Source organism: Poeciliopsis prolifica, unplaced genomic scaffold (genome assembly GCF_027474105.1).
Source record: "Poeciliopsis prolifica strain line A6 unplaced genomic scaffold, Auburn_PproV2 SCAFFOLD068, whole genome shotgun sequence".
In the NCBI taxonomy this organism is placed as follows: Eukaryota; Metazoa; Chordata; class Actinopteri; order Cyprinodontiformes; family Poeciliidae; genus Poeciliopsis; species Poeciliopsis prolifica.
Genome location: NW_026562443.1, coordinates 1,114,898 through 1,141,086, shown reverse-complemented (window position 1 = coordinate 1,141,086; position 26,189 = coordinate 1,114,898). Strand labels below are relative to the sequence as shown.

The following is a 26,189-nucleotide window of genomic DNA, read 5'->3' as shown; positions in this document are numbered from 1 at the left end:
GGAACTCCGCTGGAGCGTCGCAGGAAGCGCGCAAGAGTCAACTCTTCGCGGTACAATGGCGCCGCTAGATTTAGATAAATATGCGGAGATTGCCAAACAGTGTAAATACCTCCCGGAAAATGACCTCAAGGTAAATGTGACGTTCGTGAAACGTGTTTTATACAGACATGTGTTTAAGAATGGCTAGCAGCGCTGTCTTTCTGTTGCAGTAAACAGGAACAGAGTCAGAAGGGGACGTTAGCTGGTTATAGCTGATGATGCTAGGCTGCTGTTTTGGACAGGAAGTGAATAGTGTGCAGTCAACAGTTTATGTTGACTGCACTGAGGAATGTTAAGAGACTGGAGCCAGACAGAGCTGGCCCTTTCGCTTTCTCTGTCTCTTTTACATTTCAACCTTTTCTATCTGTCACCCTCGAGCGGTAATGATAATCTGATCCGTTAGCTCACCTGCCATAATCATATTTTCAGCACTGCAAAACGTCACATACGATGGAGGCAACAACACTGATCAACAGTGCCTTCCAAAGATATTCATTCCTCTTGAAGTTTTCCACATTATTGCCATTAACTTTAATAAAATAGCTCAGGCTTAATGGAATAGAAGTGTTAGTAAACATAAATATTCCATCCTGGCGATGGAGGCTCAACTAAAGTCCTTTAGCAGGTCTTGATCATAGATCCTCAAGGCCCCGATGGGGATGTATGGATATAAACGTTCTGAAATGTAAAGTGGTGTCTGTCCATGCAGAGATCACCAAGTCAAAACCAAATTCTTGAAATCCACCTGATGATCAACCAGGATTCAATAAAGTTGCTTTGGAAGTGGAATTAGATGACAACATTTTGAAGATCCAGTTTGGAGTCTAACAGCAGCATTTATTTCATTCATTTGACTGAAGTGTGTTAAAACAGGGACATAAGTAAAACATGAAGGATAACGTCCCCTGAGACTCTGGACACCACTGTCCTTCAGGTGCTTAACTTGCCTGATTTATTTTAGCCAAAAAAACAATAAAACTTAACATAGAATTGTGACAAGCAGTTCCTTTTCTCTCTAGAGATTGTCCATCTGAAGGTGGACATGTTGCTCTGCTGCAGGCCCTTCCCTCTGACCATGTTTTTTTTCCATAGAGGTTATGCGACTATGTGTGTGATCTCCTGCTGGAGGAGTCCAATGTTCAGCCCGTTTCTACACCAGTGACTGTATGTGGAGATATTCATGGACAGGTAAGATACTTTCTGTAAATTCATCAGGATGGGTTTGTATTTTTTTTTCTGCATTGTAAAAAAAAAAAAAAAATCTGGTTGTGTTTTGTGCAAATAAAATATAAGGTCCAAACTAATTTGTGCTCTGCTCGTGTCAGTTTTATGACCTGTGTGAGCTGTTCCGGACTGGCGGCCAGGTTCCAGACACCAATTACATCTTCATGGTTTGTTGGTTTCTGTCTGACTGAACGTGAGAGTTGTGGTGTTTGGAGTTTGTGTGACCAACCTCTGTTGTCTCCAGGGGGATTTTGTTGACCGAGGATATTACAGCTTGGAGACCTTCACTTACCTGTTGGTGCTGAAAGCCAAGTGGCCCGACCGCATCACACTTTTGCGTGGGAACCATGAGAGCAGGCAGATTACGCAAGTCTACGGCTTTTACGGTGAGACTAGTTTTGTAGAAAATGCCAAGCGTCAGCTGCCCACACCCCTAAACTCTGTTAGAACGTCTCATATTTCACAGACGAGTGCCAAACCAAATACGGGAATGCAAACGCCTGGCGATACTGCACTAAAGTATTTGACATGCTAACAGTTGCAGCTGTAAGTATGAAATATGTCATGTTTGTTTTAATGAAAAATGCATTTTGGATAAACCTAACAGCTTCATCACATCCAGCTGAAAAGGAAGGGTGATTCTGTTTCCTCTCCCTGTCTGTCAGCTGATGGACGAGCAGATTCTGTGTGTCCATGGCGGCCTCTCTCCAGACATAAAGACCCTGGATCAAATTCGAACCATCGAGCGAAATCAGGAGATCCCTCATAAAGGAGCTTTTTGTGACCTGGTGTGGTCGGACCCTGAAGACGTAGACACCTGGGCCATCAGCCCCAGAGGAGCCGGCTGGCTCTTTGGTGCTAAAGTTACAAATGAGGTAGGTGGTGGAAAACATTACATGAACTGAATGGGTCAAATGCTCATCAATCTTTAATGAATCATATAGCTAGACAACAATAAGAACTGGAAGATAGAAGACCTATTCAGTCCAATAGTGAGTTAATAAGGATACAACATAAGACTTGTCCTTATGTTCTTGTCTCAAATCTTAAGAAGATCTCATCCCTTGTAAGCTGAAGTATGTGACTTTTACAAAGGAAAGATTACTTGTTAAAACTTTTACAATCATCGTGTTTTCACCTATGTTTATTTTATTTGTAAGTATCACAATAGAAATGGTTGATGGAAACAAAATTGGAAAAACTTCTTCAATTTCGTAAAAAAAAAAAAAGGTTTTACGCTCACTTTAAGTACATTCTTTCTTTTCTTTTCTTTTCTGATAATGACTTAATGAGTTAAATATGAGATTGAAACATTATTCCAGACATTTGTCAGAACATTTTACTGTTATTACAGCCTGGTGTACATCTTTGTGTATCCTGGTTGATTCGCTCCAAACCAATAGATGCAAACACGGCTAATTTGCATTTTCTTTTTTGTGACATTTTAAACATTTGCATGGCAGATAGATGGAAGTGTATGAATGTGTTGACAGTATAATACTCCTCCTTCTCCTCCCAGTGTTTACGTTATCATCTACAGAAGTAGACGGGTTCTGGTCAAAAACAACCAAACAGAGTCAAGAGGAAGGTCTTAGCGCTGTCAATCAAGCTCAACCATGTGTTGCTCAATGTGCTGATAGCAGAGAAACAACTGCTTATCCGCCGTCATTGGTAGCCATGTTAACTAGCCTGAGGATTAATGGCAAGCTCCATCGCGGTGAACCACTTGTAGTGTAGCAGAGAGAAAAGGGGAGGGTGTGAGCAGCATACATAGGGGGTGATTGACAGTGCTAAGACCCTCCTGGCTCTGATTGGTTGTTTCTGATCAAGTTGTGTTTCTCTATTGGAGTGAAACCACAGGGCAGAGGCAGAGGAACTCTTATTTATTTATTTATTTTTAAGCAAATTATGTGCTATGTTATTGTCATGACATCGCAACAGTTTTAACCCATATGTAATAAACACATATTTTTTAAAAGCTGTGATAAATATTGTTTATCCATTACCATTGAAACTAAGGTAGTGGAATTTCTGAATTTAATGGATGATAATAACTACAGTTCAGAAAACTGAAGAGTTAAAGTAGATTAAAAAGTTCTGTAGCGGGGTTACTGAGAGCCGTCTATGCAGCTGTAAAGTGAAAAAACTCAATACAGAATCCTTCAGTTATGGAAGACTGAAAAGAAGCCAGCTGCAGTGTTGAAATAGAGAAGAAATATTATGAAATCGTAATTAATAAATGTTGCCTTTACCACATGAACTGTCTTTGTTTATATTGTGCTGACAAGATGAAAGCCTTTCAGCCCTTTGCATTTGAATTGTAAAATAACACACACCCTTCAGATTGTTCCGTCAGATTAAAAAAAAAAAAAAAAATATATATATATATATATATATATATATATATATATATATATATATATATATATATATATATACACACATATAGTTCAGGACAGAAACTATTCAGCTAACAATTCCTGCTTTTTTATCTTTCACTCTCTCTCTTTGCAGTTTGTTCACATCAACAGCCTGAAGCTCATCTGCAGGGCACATCAACTCGTCCACGAAGGCTACAAGTTCATGTTTGACGAGAAGCTGGTCACTGTGTGGTCGGCTCCCAATTACTGCTACCGCTGCGGCAACATCGCATCCATCATGGTCTTCAAAGACGTTAACACAAGGGAGCCAAAGCTTTTCAGAGCAGTGCCTGACTCCGAAAGAGTCATCCCTCCCCGAACAACGACCCCTTACTTCCTGTAGACGCTCTTCAGATGAAGCAGCTTGTTCAGTAGGCAGAGGCACAGCACTTGTGAACTCATGTAAACGTTGGTGTATTTGGGTGTGTTAAGGGAGCACTTCTTGGTGCCAGCTGTCAGTTTTTATTCCCACTCTGTGATGCATTTAATGCCGTTATTCTGCAGCTTAAGTTACACCTAGAAACCACAGCAAAGGAGGGTCGCTGAGCATTACTGCTGTATTAGAAGAAGGACTCCAGTCAACTGACAATGTAAAATCATATTTATAAAGCTTCTTTGTTTTCCATTAAAAAGAAGCAGATTGCACATTCAGCAATGTATAGATTGTTTTGATGTTATTTTGTTATGGTGATGTATTTAGCTGGATGTACAAAAGCACTGCTCACAATTCAAAGCTCTGCATCCTGACAGGTCTCACTTCCCGGTTGTCATCATATAACCCCATGGATAAACTGTAAACCTGAGAGTTAATATGTAAAAAAAAATAAAAAAATGCTCATCTCCTTTACGTTTTGTTTAAACTGTGGTAACAGTCTGCAATTTCAAAATGTAAAGTCAGTTCTTTGTGGATATTATTCCTGTCTGTATTTAAATAAATCCTACTGAAAAGTATTATGCCATAAGATGTTGTTGTAGGGTTCTAAATAATAGATATTATCTCATGTCATCCGGAATCAGCCTTTTCATTCAGATTATTGCCAAAGGTAAAGCCGACTTTTTAATTTCTTGGCATGTTGTATTTGAATCTGGATTATTACCCCAGAACCATAATTTTGTTTTCTTTTTTTGATTCTGATGTTGACTTTGTGTATAATCAGAGATTTCCCCTTGATATTCTGATCATGCAGATTGGTAATAAACTAGACCTGAGGTAAGTGGCCCAGAGGTACGTTGACATGTGCAGGAGAGGAAACAAATCAAATCTATAACTTTTCTGATTACAAGAGAACAATTTTTTTTCCACTGGGTCCATGATTTCTCGTGTATAATGAAACTGTCACTGTGGTTATCTGCAGTCACAATCCCAAGAATATGCGTCTGTGGCCATTTTCAAACTTCTAGATAATATATAGCTATAATTATTGAATGTGATTCTCTACTGCATATTACTATATAGGATTCCAGAAAGTCAATGGGGTTCAATGTGGGTGATAGAACATAAGTTTCTGTAACAAGTTGTCAGAGTTTAATATGTATGGTCTCTATACTGTGCTATTGTCAAATGCTGAATTTACCTCTTGGTCTGAGGGATTGTTCACCAAAACAGTTACTATCTATGTTGCCACGCCTACAAAATTTGCTAGCCAATCAGCAGAGGCCTCACCTGACGTATTCAGTCAGCTGGTGGTTGGCTGATTACGTGTAGCTCGCTCCCCAGCAGTAGCTAGCTTATCAGACGAATCAGTTTCATCGACTTTTTTTCCATTACCGTTTTATTTACCTACTTCTCTTGGAGTTGTTTTTAAGTGTACATCGAAAAGGACAATATGTAAAGCCACCGAGAACGTGGAAGTGCAACGAGTGGACTTTTAGTTGGAATTACTATGGTAAGAGAGTCTGGAGAAGCAGTAAGCTAGCGAGAGCTAACATTTACTCTCATTGTTAAAAACAGCAGAGCTAGGAGGCTGTCAAAACATTATGTGTCAGTTTGCCTAGACGGTCCTAATTTGATAAACCCTCATAAGACAGCAATGTGTCAGCTAAATGATGTACGCAAATTTAGTCAGCATAAACAGAAGCTCATCCATGGCAACACATTTAGCTTTGCAACTTATAGAAAGCAGGATAAGATTTGATGAACTGACACATATCTTCTAAACTGATCGACTGATTTAAGATCCAACTTTCTGAGCTTTTTCAAAGAGTTCCCGCCTTGCTGTATCCCCAATATTTAAATGCCTGTTGTTGGAGGATCTATCAAACGGAGGTGTTCAGGTTGCTGTCACCTACCTGAAGTGAACAGAGCACTTCAGGTAGGTGCACAGTGCAGCTTTTGGAACCAATGTATCTCAAGTTTTACGTGGAACATTACCATAAAGGCATAGAGCAAATTTTATTTATGCCAAACTCATTAACTTCAGGTTTTGCATTTGGAATACAGTTTCAACAACCTCTTTTGTTGGTTCATACATTATGTCAAATGTCCTTTTTATTCTTCCAGATGTAGCGGAATGAAAACACCGCAAGCCTGTTTTGAAGTGGGAACAGAAAAGACGAGACCATTTTCTTGAGCTCTCTGAACAACAGGCATTAACATCCATACATATGGTAACAAATTCTCCAGAAGTTGTAAAGTGCACTCAAAACAAGACGCTAAAGGGAGGAACATGTTTGCCAAGCTGAAGAAGAAGATTGCAGAGGAGGCAGCCACAGCCCCCAGAAGTGGTGTCCGGATCCCCCGCACCATTAGCAAGGAATCTATTACCTCAGCAGGAGCTGACTCTGGGGATGACTTTGTAAGTACTTTGAAACTTCACATCTTGGTCTGTAGCCCAGTCCTGCATCACTTGCTTCATACCCTTTCCTGATGAAAGGGTATGAATGGAGACTTTTAAAATTTATTATATAATGTGCAAAACCATCTGCCAAATAAAATCAGTTTTAAGGAACAGCCAAAGCAGGACAAATTTAAATTAGGTCCATTCTTTCTGAACAGTTTTTGCAGAAACCTGAACTGTTTGACTCAGATCAGGTGTGCTGAGGCAGCTACACATTTCAAACGTATAGAGCGGTGTTCCTGAGGACCAGAATTGGGATCCTCTGTTCAACACCTCAGATGTGTCTAGGATTATCCCAGTTGTCTCTTTAAATCTAAAAATTATAAACAGAATCATAAAGATGCTTTTGAGTGTCCTGGACTCAGTGGTTCATCACAGTTGTGTTCCAGCTCCAACACTGACAATAACCCAGATTGGATAAAAGCTTTTAAGAGCTCCAGGACTGTGCTTCCAGTGGATTTTATACAGTATTAAATTTTTTTCTTGATAATGCTCCCTAATTGGAGAGTAATGATAATTCTTTGTTCTAAAGTACTGCAGCAACTAATATAACATTGCCAAAATACTTACTGAAATGCAAGAGAAGAAATAACCAGTTAAAATTAACTTAAATGCTTCAGAGATCATCAGATTTTCTGCTGAATAATGACAGATAAATTTTATTTAGGTGTCTTTGCCTAAATGTCAGCAATGTCCAGAGTTCAGGTGGAGTTTATGTGTCATATTGTGATGTACTGTAATGCAAAGTGTCCCGGGCTGTTCAGATCGGTGCATGCTTAGAAAGTCTTGCCCTGTTTTAAATGGTTGCCAGTCAGGCAGGTTCAAGCAGCCGAACCAGCGTGGGACTGACATCGTGCTGGAACAAGGATTTCTCACTGGGTTGGTCTCTCTTGCACAGGCCATTTTTAAGCTATTGTTCCTGGCCTTTAAAGCAAATCAGAATAAGTCCTCCATGTTTTAAGTGATTTGGTAATCTATTTTTTAAAAACCACAAAACTCTTAACTATTTTTTTTATCTGTACAGTTTACTGTTCACTGTGTGTCTTGCGTTTCGGTCTGCTGTTTACTCAATAAAACAAATGGAGGCATGTTAAACTCTCAGAATGGTGTCGTCTCTCACTCTCAAAGGAAAACTGTGGAGGTTGAGCTCACCTAAATAATTTAGTGAGTAGCAGTGTCTTGGTTTTACTTATGGTACAGCCCAGGTATTCTGTACAGGTTGTCCTTTTTACACTTTTAGAGTATTAATTTCTGCTCACTGTGTTGATATGTTAATATGATCATTACTCTGTTTTTCAGCAGTATGAAGCTAAAAATGTAACATCTGGGTTTTTGTTTCTGTTCACCCTGTGTACCAAAATATTTGCTATGAATTTTTTCTGAATGTTTTATTTGGGAGAGTCATTATTAAGCATGTTTTGCTCTGTATTCATGAATTATCTCTCTCTCTCTATATATATATATATATATATATATAGCTATTTATTTGCCTCTTTGATGTATATCTAAGATTGTAAAAGAAAAGCTTAACAATTGTGCCATTTTTTGTCTGATTAATTGTCAGAATAACCAATAGATTAATTGATTTCTAAAACAATCATTATTTGAAACCCTCTTTCCGAGGGATAAAATATTATAAGAGCAGGAAAATGGTCTGCTTTGCAGACTTTAACTGCCAGATGTAAGAAGGGTTGTAACTGACCACTGCTCACCACTGGATCATGTGTTTCTGCCCTTTGAACATCCAATATCCCAGTTTGAATACAGTCGTCTAATACAACGACATTTTCAAATTAAATGATGATATGTGTTAAGAAAACCCTTTTTTTCTGTATGTTTAAACACTTCAAAAAATTCAGCAGTACTGAGTGTTCCTAGCCAAGAATATTTAAGCAATATTAAATAAAAGCATTTTTGGGAAAGATGTTTAGACATATGCTGTGACAAGGTCTCAAGATAAACCTTGTATTTTACCTTTTTTTGTTGTATTTGTGACTCATTTTGTAGCCATCTTAAAATATCTTTACGTTTTCTCTGATGAAGGTCCTATTTGCCATTTCTCCGTATGTAGGCATCTGACGGCAGCAGCTCCCGGGACGACTTGTCAGCCCAGCTTCTTAGAAGAAACGATCAGATCCGGAAGCTGGAGGCCAAGCTGTCAGGTAGGATGTGGGACTGAGGTCAAGCATTTTCAGTCTGATTCAGTACAGATGAAAGTCATTTAATGTTTGCAGAAAGCAGAAAACCTTGTGCTGATAAACAATAAAACCTGAGGGTCAATGATAAAAGGAAACTACTTCCTTGATGGAAGCCAAATATTCCCATTTTTGCCAAAGATACATCAATCAGAATTCCCTAGTTAAATACTAAAAACTCTGTTATTGTAGAGCTGCCTCTACAGATATGAAACAATTTCAGCGTTCATTAATAAAGCATGTGTTTTCTCTAAGCTATTTGGTAATCTGACTTTTTATGAATCTGTTATTGACTTAAGTCAGATTACCAAATAGCTGAAAACGTTCATGGCAGAAAGAGGTTCTGTGCTTCATCTGATTTCACATTAAACACCTCTCTGCTACTGGTCATATAGCAGAGAGGTCATGTAGCAGAGAGGTGTTACATAAAAGGCTTATTTGGTAGAATAATGATGTGAAAGTCAACCTCAAATACATTCAACTAGAACATCACCTAAATAGTAAAATACCCCATTGGTCAAAGTCTACAAACATTATACTGATGATGAAGCAGGTACAAATGATTCAATTCAAAACATTTCTGCTAGAGAGAGCATCTGGTGTAAACATTGCACCAAACTTATTCAAATAATCATTGAAACTAGATTTATGATTAAAGATCATCAAGTTTTTTTAAATTATCACACATAAGTTTTGCAACTTATGTGTGACCTCTCTGCTACTGGTCATGTAGCAGAGAGGTGTTCCATCCTGAAGAAGAACATCAGACCCTTCAGTTTGGGCTGATTTGCCTAAAAATCAGGAAAGTAGTTCAGGAAAGTAACCTTATGATAACTGCAAATAAAAAAATGGCCTTTTACAGTTTGGTTAGGTGACAAATATCTGAATAGTTTGAGCTCAACAAAGTTCATGTTATAATCCTGGATTCTAATATTGTATAAGCTGTGTGAAAAATGTATCAGTTTTTTATGTTTGAATGCAAACATCCATGATATCTTGAAAAATAATAATCCAAGTTGGACTGCAGCCTGCAGCAGTAATGCACAGAGGTATAAATATACAAAAGCAGTCAGTCCATGTTAGAAGTCTGCAGTGACTTCACTTCTGTGATTCCAGTAGAAAATAAGTTGGAGTCTTTCCTCAAGTCTTAATACCCATATTTTTCACAGTTTTTTTCAGAAGTTCTAATTATCTTCTATATGATATGTTTTTTGTGTTTGATAGAAAGATTAAGTGGTTTTTACGAATCCTGTTCATTGCTTTGCTTTCGGTTCTATTTTCTGTGAATTTTACACAGACTTCTTATCTATTCTGGAGAAATTTGACAGTGAAATATTCCTTTGGTAAAATGGTAGTCTTAACTAGCTGTGCAATATTTTTGTACTAAAGGTCATTATATGAAGTCTAAATTACTTTATTTTACATTTTAGTTGTATGTTTCATAACTGAAGGCAGAGCAGCTGATTTTGACTGGACTTTAATGAGCCTGCAGCTGGTGTAAGTTTCAGTTATTCATTTGAGTTTTTCCAGCTGAGATCAGGTTGGGATCAGTGAACGTGTCTGTGGTTGTTTAATTGTGTGTGTACTCTTTATCCATTGTGAATAGTTGCTGTTTTTATTTTCTAGCCCTACTCTCTCCTTTTATTCCCTTTAGCTGCTGTAATGATGTTCACCCATAGAAAAGGTTAAAGGTCATACATTCTCATGAAGCCTTTAAACCTGTATGGTTTTCTCAGATGTGAAAATCATTAGAAACTTTACCTTCCATTGTTTCTCAATCATATTTTCCCTTTTGTTTTCTTCTTGTTCTTTTGTTCATATCCTCCCCTGCCTGTCTCTTACCTGGTCTGTTCCTCTGTTTTGTGTGTGTGTGTGTATGTGTTGTCGATACCCCATCCCAAAACTCTACTTCTCGACACTAGACTACGCTGAGCAGCTACGAATTATGCAGAAGACCAAGGAGAAGCTTGAAATTGCTTTAGAAAAGCATCAGGATTGTACGTACCTCTCCTCTCCTCCCAAACAGCTTTCTCTTTCTTGCTTATCTTTTCACTTCTTCAGCATCACTAAGCGCATCAACACTTCTGTATGGATTAGTTTTAAATCTTTGCTTTGTGGACACTTGGCTGCTGCTTTTTCTTTCAATCTAAAATCCACCCTTAGTTTCTTCTTGTATTTAATTGGAGATTTTTGTGTCCTTTATTGATGGAATAGTACGAAACCTTCTGCAGAGGGCAGCGAGTTCAGCCACACCTTTGACCCATGTGTAAATAGTAGAAGTCAGCACAGGTGGTTTATGGTCTGTTGACTTTGTTGCCAGAGGTGAAATTTCTCAACAAATTCTTCCAATACCTTAAATTACTTCCAGCTCATCTTTTTGACCTTTCAAACCTGAGAGCTTTTAAGTTCTAGGTTGTCTTTCAAATGTCACCTGCCTCCCTTGTGGTCTTTAGAGGGTTATTTGCTGTTTAGCTAGTTGCAGCAGTCTCAGAAGTATTCCTGCCCTTCATCACCTATTGTCATGTTATAACCACAAAGTCTGTTTGGTTTGAGCTGTTATTGTTCTGTCAATCTAAGATCTGCTGGATTAATAAAATGAAATCAATATGGTCTTTGTTTTAAAGAAGAGCGAATAAAACCTTTTGTTGAGAAGTGAAAGAATTAAAGATGTTCAGATTCTCCAGTGATAATGTTATTGTTTTCTTAAAGGCGTAGAGTGTTTTAATATTGTCGGGAACTCTTGATAACTTCTGACTCTTTGAGTTTTAGACCAGCAAAAAAAAAACCTCTATCTTTTTGTGGAACTGCATACAAAAGCATCTGGTTAGGTTTCATACCACAGTCCTTCACTCTGACCATCAGGTCAATGTGTGGACACCCCTGTGTGGTAGGGGGTTCTTGGAGAGTCTGAGGGATTTACTTGAGGTTTAACCAGGGTGGATTTGTTTACCCTGCACAGAGTCCTTAACAATACCCTTTCTGCCCTTTTTTCTCTGACGCCATGCATCGCTTCTCTTTGCCTGTTTTTTTCTTGTTTTTCGTTTTTGCTTCCAGGAAGAACAGCTAATCTCCCTTCACAGCTACTAACAAAGCTTCTTTTTGATTTATTGGCTGTATCATTTACATATGAACCTTTGTATGGTTTCTTTCTTTTTTTCCTGCTGTCACTGTCACTGCACAGCATCCATTAAGAAACTCCAAGAGCAGAATGAGTGTCATCTGAACAGCAGGGCCAAAATGGCTGAGGGAATGGCTTTAGCTCTGGAAAAAAAGGATCAGGTAAACCCCTTTGTATCTGTCAAATCTCACAGCAACTGTTAGTTTGTGAGTTTAGCTTGTTTGCTTATTTCTTTCTCCCTCTTCCTACAGGAATGGATGGAGAAGATGGCTGATGTAGAAAAAGCAAGTACCTCAAATTGTTTCTGATGTTGTTTTTTCTGGAGGTTTTGATATAGTTTGGATTCCCTGAACGTTTTCTTGGCGCTGAAATGTGCAGTGGAATCATATTGCATGCATGTTCTCTACCATTTCATTGTAAAGTGGTGTAAAACTGGGCTGTTTGGTTTGATTCATTTTTTACTTCATCTTTTGTGGGTAGCACCATTACATACTGTCAAGCCCAAAATTATTCACACTGCTGGCAGATTTAGGCTTAAAGTATTTTTTTAATCTTGTCGTCTTTCTTTTGACTGGGCGTAACAGTAATATTTTCAAACGGCCCAGCCAGTCCTTATTAAACCTGGAAGAGAATCTCAGAAGGAAGCTAAAACTTAGGATCATGGCAAAGAGTGAATCATGGAAAGAGAAAGAAAGATGCAGAAGTCCAATCAGTATTTATAAGAAGTTACAAGATTGCTCTGCCAATATAGAATTTTTTTTTTATTAAATTGAAAATTTTCACTGAAAAGGATGTAAACTATTTTTGATGCACCTTTCTTTTTTTCAAATAAAGCATAATTAAAATGAAATGTAATGTTTAGGACTGGTACTCCTTTTGAATGATATTTTAACAGAAGCCTGTCTATTATTGCTCTGCTGTGGTTGGGGACAGTTGGGGTTCAGGTGGGATGATAAGATCTATGACATTATAGTCATGAATCTGAAGCTGGCATAATTGAAAATTATCCACTAACTAATAACAATCACATACTTATTAAAACAAGCAAACAAACACAGGGAGATGAAAAAGGGTAAATATTTCTGGGCCTTATTAAAACAAACCAAACATTTGAAACATAATGATTAAAATGCTCTTCCATCAACAAGTGGCCATGGTTCATAATATAACATTTTATTTGCTCTATTAAAAGAACTGAACAGTAAGTAGGTTATCAACCCGCAACCATGCTTGCATTATTGTCTGTTTAGATAGAATAAAATTTCAAAACGTATAATCTCACATATTTATCAAAGTCGTATTTTCTTGTGGTTTAAGCTTAAAGTATCTTAAATTGCATCTCAAATTTTATGTGGAAGTTGAACTGAAATATAATGGCTCTGAATCCTTTAGTACCGCCACCTGCTGGTATGTTTTATCCTTCAGACCAATGTCTTGGAGAATTTAAAGAATCCTAAAGTCTGCTAGCTATCTGCATGCCCAGTTGTTACAGAAACCGGTTTGTTAGTATAAATTCAAATATTCTTTCAATCTATGCAGTCCATGCATAGATTTACAGGTTAACATGCTGCACTTGTTAACAAGACAACGTAGCTCGAACATATGGACATATGGTGGCAATATTCTGAGAATGCTTCGGGATATCAGGAGCTGAGTGTCATCCAACCTTATGATTTACCGTAATGCTCTATGGCACCACATACTCCCTTCATTTTGACTCGGTCAGAGTGAAATGTCTACTCTTGTGCTCCCTGTGGTGTGAACAAAAACTCAACAGCTTGATTTTACCCCTGGAGCTCTTGTCAACACCATGTATATTCTTGAAAAGCTGAAGACAGAAACAGAATGGCTTCAGCTGGACTGAGCATTGTTGGAACAATCCATTTGGTTTGTTAAAGGGGCAGTGTTGTGTAAAATCAACGTTTGTGTGCTTTACATCATGTTATGATGTTATTCCATCATCAAAAATATTTTTGGAGTGTTTGCGTGATTCTTTTATGTATGTTTGAGAAGTCCTGTAGTCTCTGTTGGCAACCAGTCAGCTGTGCAAAACGGCTGGCTGGGGCCTGGCTCCACTGTCAAGTATGAAGCACCGCCTAAGAGCCTCAGCAGCCCTCCCCCATGACTCTCCCACTCTGCTCCTTCAGACTAGCCAGCAGCAATTACGATACACCTGACGGAACTGCACATCTGCTGAGCTAATAATAGGAGCTACTTCTCAGAGCAATGCTGACATAAATTGTTGTTAAAGGGTTAATAGAGTAGACATGTGATGACTTTCTGAAGGTGGAGTTTCAGAAAGATCACGCCTTTCTTAAAGAGACAAAGGTCCAATTTCAAGATGTTAAATTACAAAGTCAAATTTCTTTTAGGTCATATTTGATGATATAGCATTTTTATAACAATGAAAGATAACATACTTACTTGATTGAGCTATAAAATGAGAAAACACATAATACTGCCCCTTTAAGAATGCTCTCTGCACTGCTCGTTTGGACCTACACTGCCATCAACAAACACACACACTGTAGAAGTACTGTTGGAACCCCACAGGGAGTGTCAGGGAGTATGTTGCCACCCGACATATGGAATGGCGAATGTGTGGAATCTCTGGTATAAATAGTTATTCTGTATGTTTAGGAGAAAGCTGCCCTGTCAGTTCGGCTTGAAGAGATGATGGATCAAAGCTTAGCACTCTTCCAGAAAAGGGATGACCTGGATGAACTGGAAGGCTTTCAGCAGCAAGAGCTTGCTAAAGTTAAGCACATGGTGCGTACATGGGAAGTTTGTCAACATCTCTTTTTCAAGCACAGTTTGGGATTAAATAGAGAAGTTAGAATAGCGAAGAGTGGATCTACAGCCTTAATTAAAGAGCTTCACTGTAACTTAGTGCAGTCTCTTTATATCACTGCAGGACCCAAAGGAAATGTTTCATTTGTTCTCAGCTACACAAAGCTCATCCATGTTGCTTTCTTAAGGTGGTACTTTTTTTTTTTTAAATCTTTCTGTCTATCAGTTGCTGAGAAAGGAGGAGATGCTGAGCCAACGGGAACGGGAGCTCCAGCAGAAGGAGGCTGAGGTTCAGTCAGCGAGGCGGGGCCTGTCCGAGGCTCGGGGGAAGCTCCAGTCTCTGCAGCAGCAGCATGAGGACAGCAGCAGACTCAACTCAGAGCTGGAAATAGAGCGGTGAGATGTTCAGCCATGAATCCAAGGAATCATTTAGCTTTGTGTTAGAATTCATTTCAGTCTCGGCATTGATGTTCAGGACTTTTTATAGACTGGATCCATCTGTCCTCCTCTCTTGACACTTGTCAGAAAAGTAGCATTTGTCTGAAGATTAAAGAGATTAGATAACAATAAATTATTATTATCTACTCCGTAGATTTGTTTTTAGCATTTTGCTCATTTGTTTTTGTTAAAAATTAAAAGTTTCATTAAAATATTACCAAGTAAGAATCTCTGCTTTCATAACAGAAAAAATACATAGTTAAGCAAGTGTGAGGATCCTCATACAGGGAACATTTAATGCGAAATAATTTATTGTACTTAAGATTCCTATTTGTAAGTTATGTTAACATATGGGCCAGGAACTGGTAATAAATTAGGAGCTGTTTGGAAGCCAAAAGAGCTGTGGAGGAGAATGCAAAGGAGGAGTTTAGAGCAAGAACCTAATGCTATTTTCTACTCTGTTTTGTTGTAACCTGCTAATAATTTGCTCTGAATGTATGTCAGTTCACTCCTCTTGAATGGAGTTTAAGAGGAGTCCTGTAGTCCTAGGACCCCTCTTATTTAATACCTATATGCTTCCGCTAACTCAGGGCAGGATTGTCCAGATGCATGGTGGGAAGTCTGATCAGTCCTGACATTTTGCTCCGTCTTGTTCACCAACATTTCTCCGTTGGTGAACACTGTGTGCATAAGAGATGTGGCAGTTGTGTTTTATCTGGCTTAAAAGACGACACAGGTGTAACTCCCCCAGCAGCTCTGTAGGGCAGCTAGTGTCTCAGGAACCCTATGAACAGTGTTTTCTCTGCAAACCCCTGATATGATCATCAACTTGTTGTTTGTACTTGTGCAGAGAAGAACTGCTGCTGCTCCGAGAGGAAGCAGACAAGAAGATCTGTGAACTAGAAACACGATGCCAGGATCTGCAGGCGGTCATCCAGCGGGTTTCAGAAGACTTCCAAACGGTCAGCTCAGAACTCTGTAACTTCTGCACTGCACACGTTCTGATCCATTCATAATCATATTATCTTTTTATTTCTTTCAGTCTCACAACATGGCATCATCCCTAGAGAAATCCCTCCACGATTTGCAGGCTGACAATGAATCCCTGAAATTACAACTACAGAGGGTGAGAACAAAGGTGGCAGAAATAATTCTTAGACAAAGTCAAGACTTGGCTTTTTATGATAAAACCGTTAAGCTGGGTGATAAATTGTGCTAGAAGTTATTACGGTAAACAACAATATTAGTTTGAGACCATTTTCAAGTAACATATTGATAATAGCATAAAAATGCAAGAACACCCTGTCAAAGATCAATTAACTTTTATTTCTAATAAACATTCAACACTGGAAGGCCATTTAAATATCTAAAACAACTCAAATAAAATGGCAGTGTATACTGAAGCTTCTGTAAACAAAATTGTCCTTCAAAAAAAGGTCTTGTTGAGACCAGTGCACCAGACTAAAGATCTCATCATCCAGTCTTTAGTTAAAAAAAAGATAGAGTAACGAAAAAAAAAAACATCATCCAAATGGAAATTATCAAGCTGGTTTTTATTTATCATGCGATGAAGTTATCATGCAATTCAGGACTAGAAACACATTCCAAGATGCCAAGTTCATTAGTAGGCTTCAAGTTCAAAACTACAGAGTGGGAACTTGTCATGACTGTTTGGTCAGGCTGCAGTGACAGAGGAGGAGAAGGAGCGGCTGCTGGTGGAGCTTCAGAGGAAGGCTTCGTCCCTGGAGAGACGGCTGCAGGGGAATCTGAGCCAGGACGAGCATCTGCAGGAGCTCCTTCAGGAGGTGGGCTTCTCCCAACAGGCTTCCTATAATCCCTTCACAGATCATTCTGTCCATAACTTAGAAATAATTCTTCCTTATTGTAGGCAATTCATAATATACAGTTGAAACCAGATATTTGCATGCACCAAATGAAAAAAGACACATACACATTCCTTTCTCACTATCTGAAGTTATATCAGACCAAATGTATTTTACTTTTTAGGTCAGTTAAATTATTTGCTTCAATTCAAAAGTTTATACATGTACATTTTGAAAGACAAGGTATCACCTGACTAACAAAATTATTTAAACTTTTGAATTTTTGGAAAGTTACAAAAACTGTCTCTAAAAAAATATTGTCGCCATGTTTTCTGGCCTTCAGAAAATTGAAATAATATGAATAATTCTAGCCGTCTTAAAGCAAGAGAGGTTTGGTCAGATTTAATTTTGACTAACAATCTGTTTTTTTTTTTTTGTCAACATAAATATGAGAAGGGAACTAGCAGAATCATTCTGATTACCTTTGCTGCTGTTTTTGTTCTAGAAAACTGACCTTGAGCGAAACCTGGAACAGATGAGAGCAGAACTGTTGGCTGTCAGGACGAGCCACGCCGACACGGTCAGCTCTCTAGAGGCACAGGTGAAGCGATGCATCTGCTCACTTTACATCTCTATCTAAAAATAAATATGCCCTCCTTCACTTCTAAGGCTGGATGTAAATGATCCAAGTAACAATTTGACAATTTGAATCTTGTAATGTATTCAGCAAAAACCAAGAAGATGTTTTTTTTATCTATTGGTCCCTCAGGCTACATCTCAGCTATGACTGAAAAAGATGAGAAGGTTCATTGTGTTCATTGTGTTCTCCTCTCTTTATGAAGAGGCTGAAACAGACAAACACCAACAATGCATTAGGGCTGCAACTAACGGTATTTTATAAATCAACATTTCTAGCAATTGTTCTTAGGATTAATTAATTAATTAATCTAATTCAATAAAATTGCCACATTCTGCAAATGTTTCATTTAGCCACTTAAGTCCTTTTCATACAATATTAGAAACACATTCCAAGATGCCAATTCACAATTCAATTCTTTTTTAAATAAAAATAAACATTTTATCACCCATAATACAGTTGCTGTATGCCTTTAGTGAACTCTTGATCATTTGTAACAATTGATGTATCTACACCTTCAAACACCAACATGTGGAAAAGCTGAGTCCTTTCTGCTTGACTTCACATCAAGAGAAGTTAGGACTGATCTATTGATTATTTTATAGATTTGTCAGTAAATAATTAGCCAGCAAAATATGTTGATTGTTTTGTAATAGAATTTTGTGACATGATTTGAACCAGGTGAAGCTAAAACTGCCACTTGAGAACTGGACCTTCTTACAAATGACTAAAGCAGACTAAACAGAGCTGTTGTGAATGCATCCTAAATGAACAGAATAAATAAATCTTTAGGTCCATCTTCCTGATTTCTTGGTGTGTCCTCCTGTCTGAACTCAGGTGTCTAAGATGAGTGGCAGTATCAGTGAGCTGCAGACTCTTCTTCGTCACAAAGAGGACTCCTCAAAGGCCTACAGAGAGAGAACAGATGCTCAGGTAAACTGCTTCACACTTACTGGTAATGATCACAGGACTCATTTACTGTTACTGATCATTTATGTTTATAATACATGGTAGGTCTACATTGTGATGACTAGGATTAGTTTGATTATGGTCATGATAATTTTCTTTTAAGACTTGTTTATATTCTCTGAGATTCTTGAATTTTCCACAACACACAGAGGACAGCTCAACTCCACTTCAAGTTTTGCCACTTATATATGCTTAAATCTTTAATATGGTTTTAGAATATATATAATATAATAATATATGGTTTTAAATATATCTTAAATATATTTTAAAGAAATTCTTTTGATAAACCTCAAAGTTCAGCCAAGTTTCAAATAGGAACATTAGAAAGCGAATAATGTTACTGAGATGAAAACAGTAGGATAGATGTTGGTATTCTTCTCTGTGCTCATGTTACCAAAAAACATGAAATAAACAAACCCCCTTACAAGAAATGGATTTCTGCTCTTCCTCTTTATCTTTCTGTAATCCTTTCTTACTTTAACTTTTCTCCTCTTTCCTTAATCAGTAGTTTTCCTCAAATATTAATTCTAAATTTCATTAACATTTAATTTGGATTCTGATCAATACTGAGTGCTGAATGACATCTTATTTTGACCAGTAGTTTCCACTGCAGATCTGAAACCAGACTTCTTGTTCTTTGAAGGAAAGCTTCTTCACGTTGATTGAACATTTAGTCCATGGCATGTTTTATGTGCTATATTATGTTTTAAAAAAAGATCAACAAACAAACCAACAGATAAGAAGTTGAACAAAACTCCCTAACTATATCAGCAGAATGAATTTATATTCCACCTAGGTTCAGGCATCTCTAACTTTCCTCACCGGCATCTCAATCATTTATTGCATATTTACTGTAACATGTTCTTGTTTCAGATTGCCAGTCTGGAGCAGCAGGTTGTGCAGAGTACAGAGAGGATGAAGAGTGCAGAGCAGCAGGTCACAGAGAAACAGAAGCACATGGAGAAACTGGTAAACATCCCAACACTGCCTCCTCCTCTTTCACTTCAAAATTTGCAGTTTCCCCTTTGAACTTTTATGTATGGGCAAAAACAGATAGCTGTGTGTCCTGGGAGTTTAACATTAATGAGCTATTTAATTTTAAGGTAACCTACTTTACGTTCAGTATGCATAACTTCTCCTGGGGACCTTGTTTTACTAGGAAAGGAGCATTGGCAGTGCAGTAACAGAAATTTATTTATAAAAAGATCTGCATCTTCCAAAAGTGCATTTGAACTCCTTTGCTTTTGGAGATGGTACCATTATAGGTTCGGTCAAAATGTTCAAATTTCTTTTTTTTTTTTAAGTACATTTAAGGCCAGTTTTCTTCCAGCAGGGGGAGTGGAGTTCTGAGAAGGCCTTTCTAGAGCAGCAGTTGTGTTTGTTGGAGCAGCAGAGTGTGGAGACGTCCAGCCGGCTGGAGGAGAACATCTCCTCTCTGCAGACAGACAAACAGTCTCTCCTGGACAGAGTGGTATGGTTCTTCTTCTCTCTTTGTTTACGTGAAAACGGTAGCAACGTTTCCATTACAAATTTGTAAAACTTTGCCGATATTCTGCTAATACCAAACAAACCACAATTTTGCAATTACTGTGCTTCCATTAAAAAAGAAACGCATCACGTGATAAGTCATTAAAAAACATGCTGCGTCAGCATCCTCTAACTACTTTCTGTCGTCTTCTTTGTGATTTGCACCAGTGGCTACATACATGTTGTTGAGCATGTGACCCGTGTGATGTGAAAAGTGTTTCCATTGCAGTTTTGCTAAATAAATCAATTTATCATCTCATCCTATCACTAAAACCTAATAAAAAACAAAACCTTTTTCACATTTGGTTTGTTTCCATTATGCACATTCATTTTCAAAATGTCAAATTGTGAAATTATATTGACAATGGAAACACAGTCAGCAGCAGTTATTTGTAGAGAGATAGATCAATGTTTATTAATAGCTCTATAAGTGCTAAACAAAAACATATGAAAATAAAAATGTATTTGTTGTGTGTTGTCACACCATGGAGAGCCTGTTTTCTGTCTGGCAGGCTGATCTGGATAAACAGGTGGTTGAAGCTAACACCATGTTAAAGCAGCAAGCAGAAGAGCTGGAGAACTGTAAGGTAAAAACTACAACAGTCTTGATTAAAAAAATGCTTATTTGTACAAACTAATATTAATAAAAATGTGTAAAACTTGTTGCTGACTCAGCAAACATGTGACTTTTATGCTAAGAACTGTTTTGTCTCAATGAGTTTGACTTTTTATAGTATTCTGGGTAAAAATATTGGATATTTTCAGAACCATTTATATTTACACTGAACATGTGGAAATAACTTTCTCAGTTCAATCAGCACTTTTTCAAGTTGGATAGCTTTGATGAAACAGGCAAATCTGTCCACATTCTGTGTTAAATTGAGACCTGTCCAATGGCAGAGCTTTTGTTAAGTATTTGATTTGCGTTTTTTTCACTTCTAGGGAAGCAGAGTAAATGTGTGTTTGTTTCCTCAGGTGGAGCTGAGCTGCCGGCTGACGGTGAGCACAGAAATCGCCAAATCTCTGGAAGAAACTAGACAGCAGAAGCAGGAGCTGCAGACACAGGTCTGTTTGAAACTACACCGCAGTATCATGTAAAATCGACTTTTTTAAGCTTTACTTCATGACATGATGTAATTCCCTCTACAAAAACATCCCTGCAGTGTCGCTTTGATACTTTCATGTATGTTTGAGAAATCCTTTAATATCCTGAATAACCTTTCGGATGGACTCAGTCACGCCTTTGAGGACTCCCCCACTCAGCCCCTTCAGAGTAGCCAGCAGCAATTAGCAAACACCTGCTGGAACTGTTCATCATCTCATCTCATTTTACAAACTACTTCTCAGAGTAATGCTTGTAAAAATGTTTTTAAAGTGTTGATATCATAATGACTTTATGAAGTCTGAATTTCAAAAACAGCAGGAGCTTCTTAAAGAGACAGATTTCAATTTCAAGGTATTAAATATTGAAATATTGATCAGTGTGGACTGACAGTCATCTGTTTTTGGTTGATGTCAGGTTGGTGAGCTGACTGTGGGCCTACAGAACACTCAACAGGAGTTATCTACCTCTGCTAAGAAACTGCGACTGAGAGATGAGGATGTCCAAACACTTCAGAATGGTACGCACACACACACACACACACACACACACACACACACACACACGCACACACACACACACACACACACACACACACACACACACACATATATATCATTAGTCCTTCAAAGCAGATGATAATTTCTGTTTTTGAATTATATGTTTGAGATTTTTGTCACTTTGATTCTAAAAGATCCTGCAGCTGTTGTGATATTATGATATTTGAGAAGTGGCTTCAAGGTTTAACCTTTGTATCCATGTATGCATTTGTGTATGTGTGCTGCAGAGCTGCAGAATCGGCAGGACTCGTTGGCTCAGTTGCAGGAGGAGATGGAGCGGCTGCATGCCCAGCTGCAACAGGCAGAGCTGGACAAAACCTCCCAGCTGACGAGCCTGCAGGGGGCATTGCAGAGCCAGACACAGCAGCTGGACAGCTGCCAGGCACGGGTCAGCTCACGCTAACTAGCTTTCAACATGGAACACAGGCTAGCTGTATGAAGAGTGAAGAGTACCAAATTACTGTACATACAAGAACTTACAAAATAATTATTTAAGTCTCATTCATTTATTTATGAGACTTGAATAAAAAAAAGTTTTATTTAGAATTACTTAATTATTAATTATTCAACCACTAATATTTATTAGTGGTTACATTGAGGTGGATTAATGATGTGAAGCATGAAATGACAGCACTGCTTGGCGCGTGTCATTCAGATCTCGTACCTGGAGGTGGAAGTGGAAACGCTAACAGAACAGCTTCAGAGTCCAAAGGTGTGTGAGGAGGACCAGAACGGCTGTGTCACCGTGGACGACCTGGATCACATCCACCGGGTCAACAGGGAGCTGGAGCAGCAGCTCAGCGATAAGAACCGGGTCAGACATCTTATCTACTCTACAGTCCGTTGCATGGCCCACCTTTTAATATGCAGTTAAACACATCCTGCTGTCTCCCATCATAAAACACACATGTTGTTTTCAGACCATCAAGCAGCTGCAGCAGAGGCTGGCAGAGTTAAAGAGGACTCTACAGAAAGAGCTGGTATCTATCTGAAAGCACATGTGTGCATACTAAAAAAAAAATAGGTTAAACAGGCTACTGATTAATTCCTAGACTGTCCTGAAATCCCTGTTTCTGTTTGCTCAAGAAATTAAAGCCTGAACTCGAAGCTGAAGGGAAAGAAAAGTGTTTGGAAAACCGAGCAGAAAAACAGGAGCGTGTTCATTTGGATCCACTGCTGTCAGCTGCCCCAAGCCCGCCCACTTCCAACACCACCGTGACCAACACCGCTGACCTCAACGACTCACGGGAAATCAACTTTGAGTATCTCAAGCACGTCGTCCTCAAGTTTATGTCCTCCAGGGAGGCGGAGGTGAGTCATCACCACTTGCATTCTGCCAGGTCGATCCGATCAGCACGCACTAAACTAGTGGTGTCTCCTCTGTTAGGCATACCAGCTGATCAGAGCTGTGTCTGTGCTGCTCAACTTCACTCGAGAGGAAGAGGACATGCTGAAGCAAACTCTAGAGTACAAGGTTGGGGCTGTTTTTAACTTTCACTTTAGTTTTGGGAGTTTTTGGTGACAAAATGTAATTGTGGTCTCATTTTACTGAGTTCCTGCTTAAATTGCTCCTGAACAACTGGAAGCATTTCCAGTGTTTTAGCTGGTGGGTGTATTGTGGTTCTACCACTCTTTAATATGTTAGTCTCGTTGCAGCCACAGGTATTGATTAATTTTACTGGAATTTTATACAATAGAGGATAATTGTGATGTGAATGGAAATGCGTGTTTTTTAGGCTCTGACCTGCTTGTTATTTTTATTTTATTTACAAATTACGGACATTTTGTTGTTGGTTTATCACAGGAAACTACAAAAAATGCATGCTGATGATTGTATAGGGATGTAAATATGTATGCCTTGGCATCCTCTGAATTAGATAAAGCACTATAAGGGCTTCTGGCCACTCACCATTTTTCAGGTTCATTAATAATTACTATATAGTTATTACCACAGTTTCCACCCTAAATGCAAATCTCATCCTTGTGGTGGGCTGTGAATCACATATTGACATCATTGATAAGGCAGAACCTGGTGAGGTTTCCTTTGTTAGACGAGCTACGTTGCACAATGAAATGTTGCAGAGTAGTGCGTCTCATTGAGATTCACCAATAGTGAATTCAATTTAGATTTTAAGAGCAGAATAACTTCCTGTTGTATGAACATTTTTGAGTTTTCTCTCTGCAGGTTAACGCTAATTCCAGCTGTGTCTCTTCTCTGTTCTAGATGTCCTGGTTTGGATCCAAACCTTCTCCAAAAGGAATCATCCGGCCTTCCATCTCAGGCTCTTCCACTCACTGGAGCTGATGAGCATCAAAGTGAACTGCTGTGGTGACAGTGAAGGAAATAAAGGACCAGATTATCCAGGAAGAGGACCTCTTCGAGTTGTGGCTCCTGTTATTGATCTTGGAAACACCTCCTACAGCTTTCCCCCTGCTCTCTGTTACCAGTTGTTGTCTGTGTGTTCCTGGCAAAAAAGGATCTACACAGTATTATCAAGACACAACCACCTTGCATTTGGTAATTGATTTTTAAAGGGAACTGACAGTCTCGTTAGTATCTGCTGTAGGCATCTCAATTTACCTCTGACATTTGACACAAATTGAATGTTTTCCTCTCTGTTATGCTTTAAGAGATAGGCAGACTGTTTACCGCCACACATCTGATGTTTGTTTTGTTCAAAAAAGCAATACCATGACAACGCTATCCCCACCAGACAGTGTTGGCATGGTATTCAGTGCATCTCATGTTTTAAATCCAAAATGCTTTTATCAGTGTTAGTCTGTACAAAAGACTAAACCTGCATTGGCTTCAGTTCATTACAGGTTGAACTGAAAAAAGTTCAGATTACATATTTTACACATTGATAAGTAAAATGGACATAATTATTGACGCTGGTGTCTCTGGATCCAGACTGTCTTTACTTAAAACAAACATCTCCTCCGACTGAGTCAGTTTTATTTCTGTGTTTTCTGAAATTAATTTCAATCAAATAATTTTACTGGGTGAAATTGACTTGTACTAGTTTTTTTGGTACTTAAAGGCAACATTTTACCTGCCACTGTGTGGTGAGCTAAAAACAGAATGGCCTTAATTCAAACTGTTTTAATCGTAGTGTGACTCATTACTAAAAGCTTGCTCTTTATGCTTTTGTTCCAGCTGATTTTACAGTAACAGTGGCCCCAATCGGAGTGCCGGTCAGATGTCTCTCTAACTTCTAATGCTGGTCTACTGTTTTTAGCCCCAGTGCTAACAATACAATACATTAAATAAGTCTAAGTCTAAAACATGGATCTGCTCAACAGGAACAACTGGAAAAGAAACAAAAATAATTGAGGGATACTATGTATATAATCTGTACCTGCCTTTAATGTAAATGAATTTACATTCCAACATGTCTATTTGTGTATAGAGATATGTACATACTGTATGCACTGAGATATTTCTAAATCAATGGGTGTAAATAATTTGAGTTGGAGTTTACAGTATTTGTCATTAACATTGTCCAGGACTTAATGTATTTGTGCTGCCGCTTGTCAATCAGTCCCCCTGCCTCATGTGTTCCCCCAGTTCTCAGTTTGATGAATGAGCTTTCAGACTTTATAAATTAGGGGCGCATCGATAAATCGGCCCGCTGATAAACTGGCCCTGATGTCCTTTATATTGGAGGATCAGAGATCAGCGGATACGCACGTGAAGCAGATCTTCATATGTATGCACTCCAATCATTGAGTCCCCATCAGCCACTGTCATCTTCTGTTTAGAAACATTTCATTCAAAAAGACTGCTGTCACCTAAACCCGGCAGTTCAGGCTTCTTAAAGATCGGCGATCGGCCAGAAAACTACAATCGGTGCACCCCAAATTATTCCTCTGGAATTTTAAGTTGCTTGTATGGTTTTTCTTTTTTATTTTGGGGTGCAGGAAAACAGTTTTGAATGCAGATTTTTCCTGTTTTACTAACTGATTGGTAATGACTGGTGGCCAACTGGAGTCATTTTATTTGTTTGGGTGGGATGAACCATCTCCAAGGCAATTAACAGTTGGGAACACTTTGTAATCTCATCAGTTAAGCTGTGTTTTGTCCCTCACAATATTCTTCCATCACTACAACTTTGCGTCTAGCTTTTCTATGATTTAATGACCGCCTTGAGTACAGTTGTAATTGCTTTCCAATGATTACAAATAAACCCAGAAAGGTCACAAAACCTGATCTCTGAATCCAAACCCTGCTTATTTATTGAGTGTCTTTTTGCCATTCTTTTCCTCTTCTATTTTTGCACACAGTAATTAAATCTAATTTGCAACAATTTTACCAGATTGTAGTCATTGTAGAAAGAAAGTACACCACAGATTCATGGGGTTAACACAACCTATTCCATTGTTTATTAAAGACAAAGTTAAAATGTGCGAGGGGGGATATTTAATTTCTTGTTCTAGAAGAATTGTGACAAAGAACAACACAAAACTCGTCTAAAAATATTCATTTTAATTTACATTTCCTTGAAAATGT

The 26,189-nt window shown here is 38.4% G+C and overlaps 2 protein-coding genes across 5 annotated transcripts; both read left to right on the top strand.

Moving 5' to 3' along the window:
• Positions 1 to 4,645, top strand: LOC129351627 (serine/threonine-protein phosphatase 6 catalytic subunit). The gene is made up of 7 exons (XM_055020578.1): positions 1 to 130; positions 1,132 to 1,227; positions 1,365 to 1,430; positions 1,508 to 1,649; positions 1,730 to 1,809; positions 1,929 to 2,138; positions 3,778 to 4,645. Exons 1-7 carry the CDS (start codon positions 56 to 58, stop codon positions 4,024 to 4,026), a joined length of 918 nt encoding a protein of 305 aa, XP_054876553.1. The 5' UTR covers positions 1 to 55; the 3' UTR covers positions 4,027 to 4,645.
• A 733-nt stretch (positions 4,646 to 5,378) lies between these two features.
• On the top strand, positions 5,379 to 25,889 carry golga1 (golgin A1). Of its 4 annotated transcripts, XR_008604754.1 has the most exons (25): positions 5,379 to 5,569; positions 6,184 to 6,478; positions 8,592 to 8,682; positions 10,638 to 10,712; positions 11,897 to 11,994; positions 12,085 to 12,117; positions 14,474 to 14,602; positions 14,850 to 15,019; positions 15,912 to 16,023; positions 16,104 to 16,187; positions 16,741 to 16,866; positions 17,390 to 17,485; positions 18,359 to 18,454; positions 19,364 to 19,459; positions 19,821 to 19,961; positions 20,530 to 20,604; positions 20,993 to 21,082; positions 21,537 to 21,639; positions 21,907 to 22,067; positions 22,335 to 22,493; positions 22,600 to 22,659; positions 22,766 to 22,990; positions 23,067 to 23,153; positions 23,904 to 24,197; positions 24,837 to 25,889. XR_008604754.1 is itself a non-coding variant. In XM_055020526.1 (24 exons), the coding sequence occupies exons 2-24, from the start codon at positions 6,350 to 6,352 to the stop codon at positions 23,982 to 23,984; spliced, it is 2,517 nt and encodes an 838-aa protein (XP_054876501.1). In that variant the 5' UTR covers positions 5,379 to 5,569; positions 6,184 to 6,349; the 3' UTR covers positions 23,985 to 25,889. The 4 variants fall into 4 exon arrangements, 3 of the variants coding, with proteins under 3 accessions (XP_054876501.1, XP_054876502.1, XP_054876503.1); XM_055020526.1 differs by having other exon boundaries at positions 23,904 to 25,889; XM_055020527.1 differs by lacking the exon at positions 10,638 to 10,712 and having other exon boundaries at positions 23,904 to 25,889.
• Positions 25,890 to 26,189: the final 300 nt, after the last annotated feature.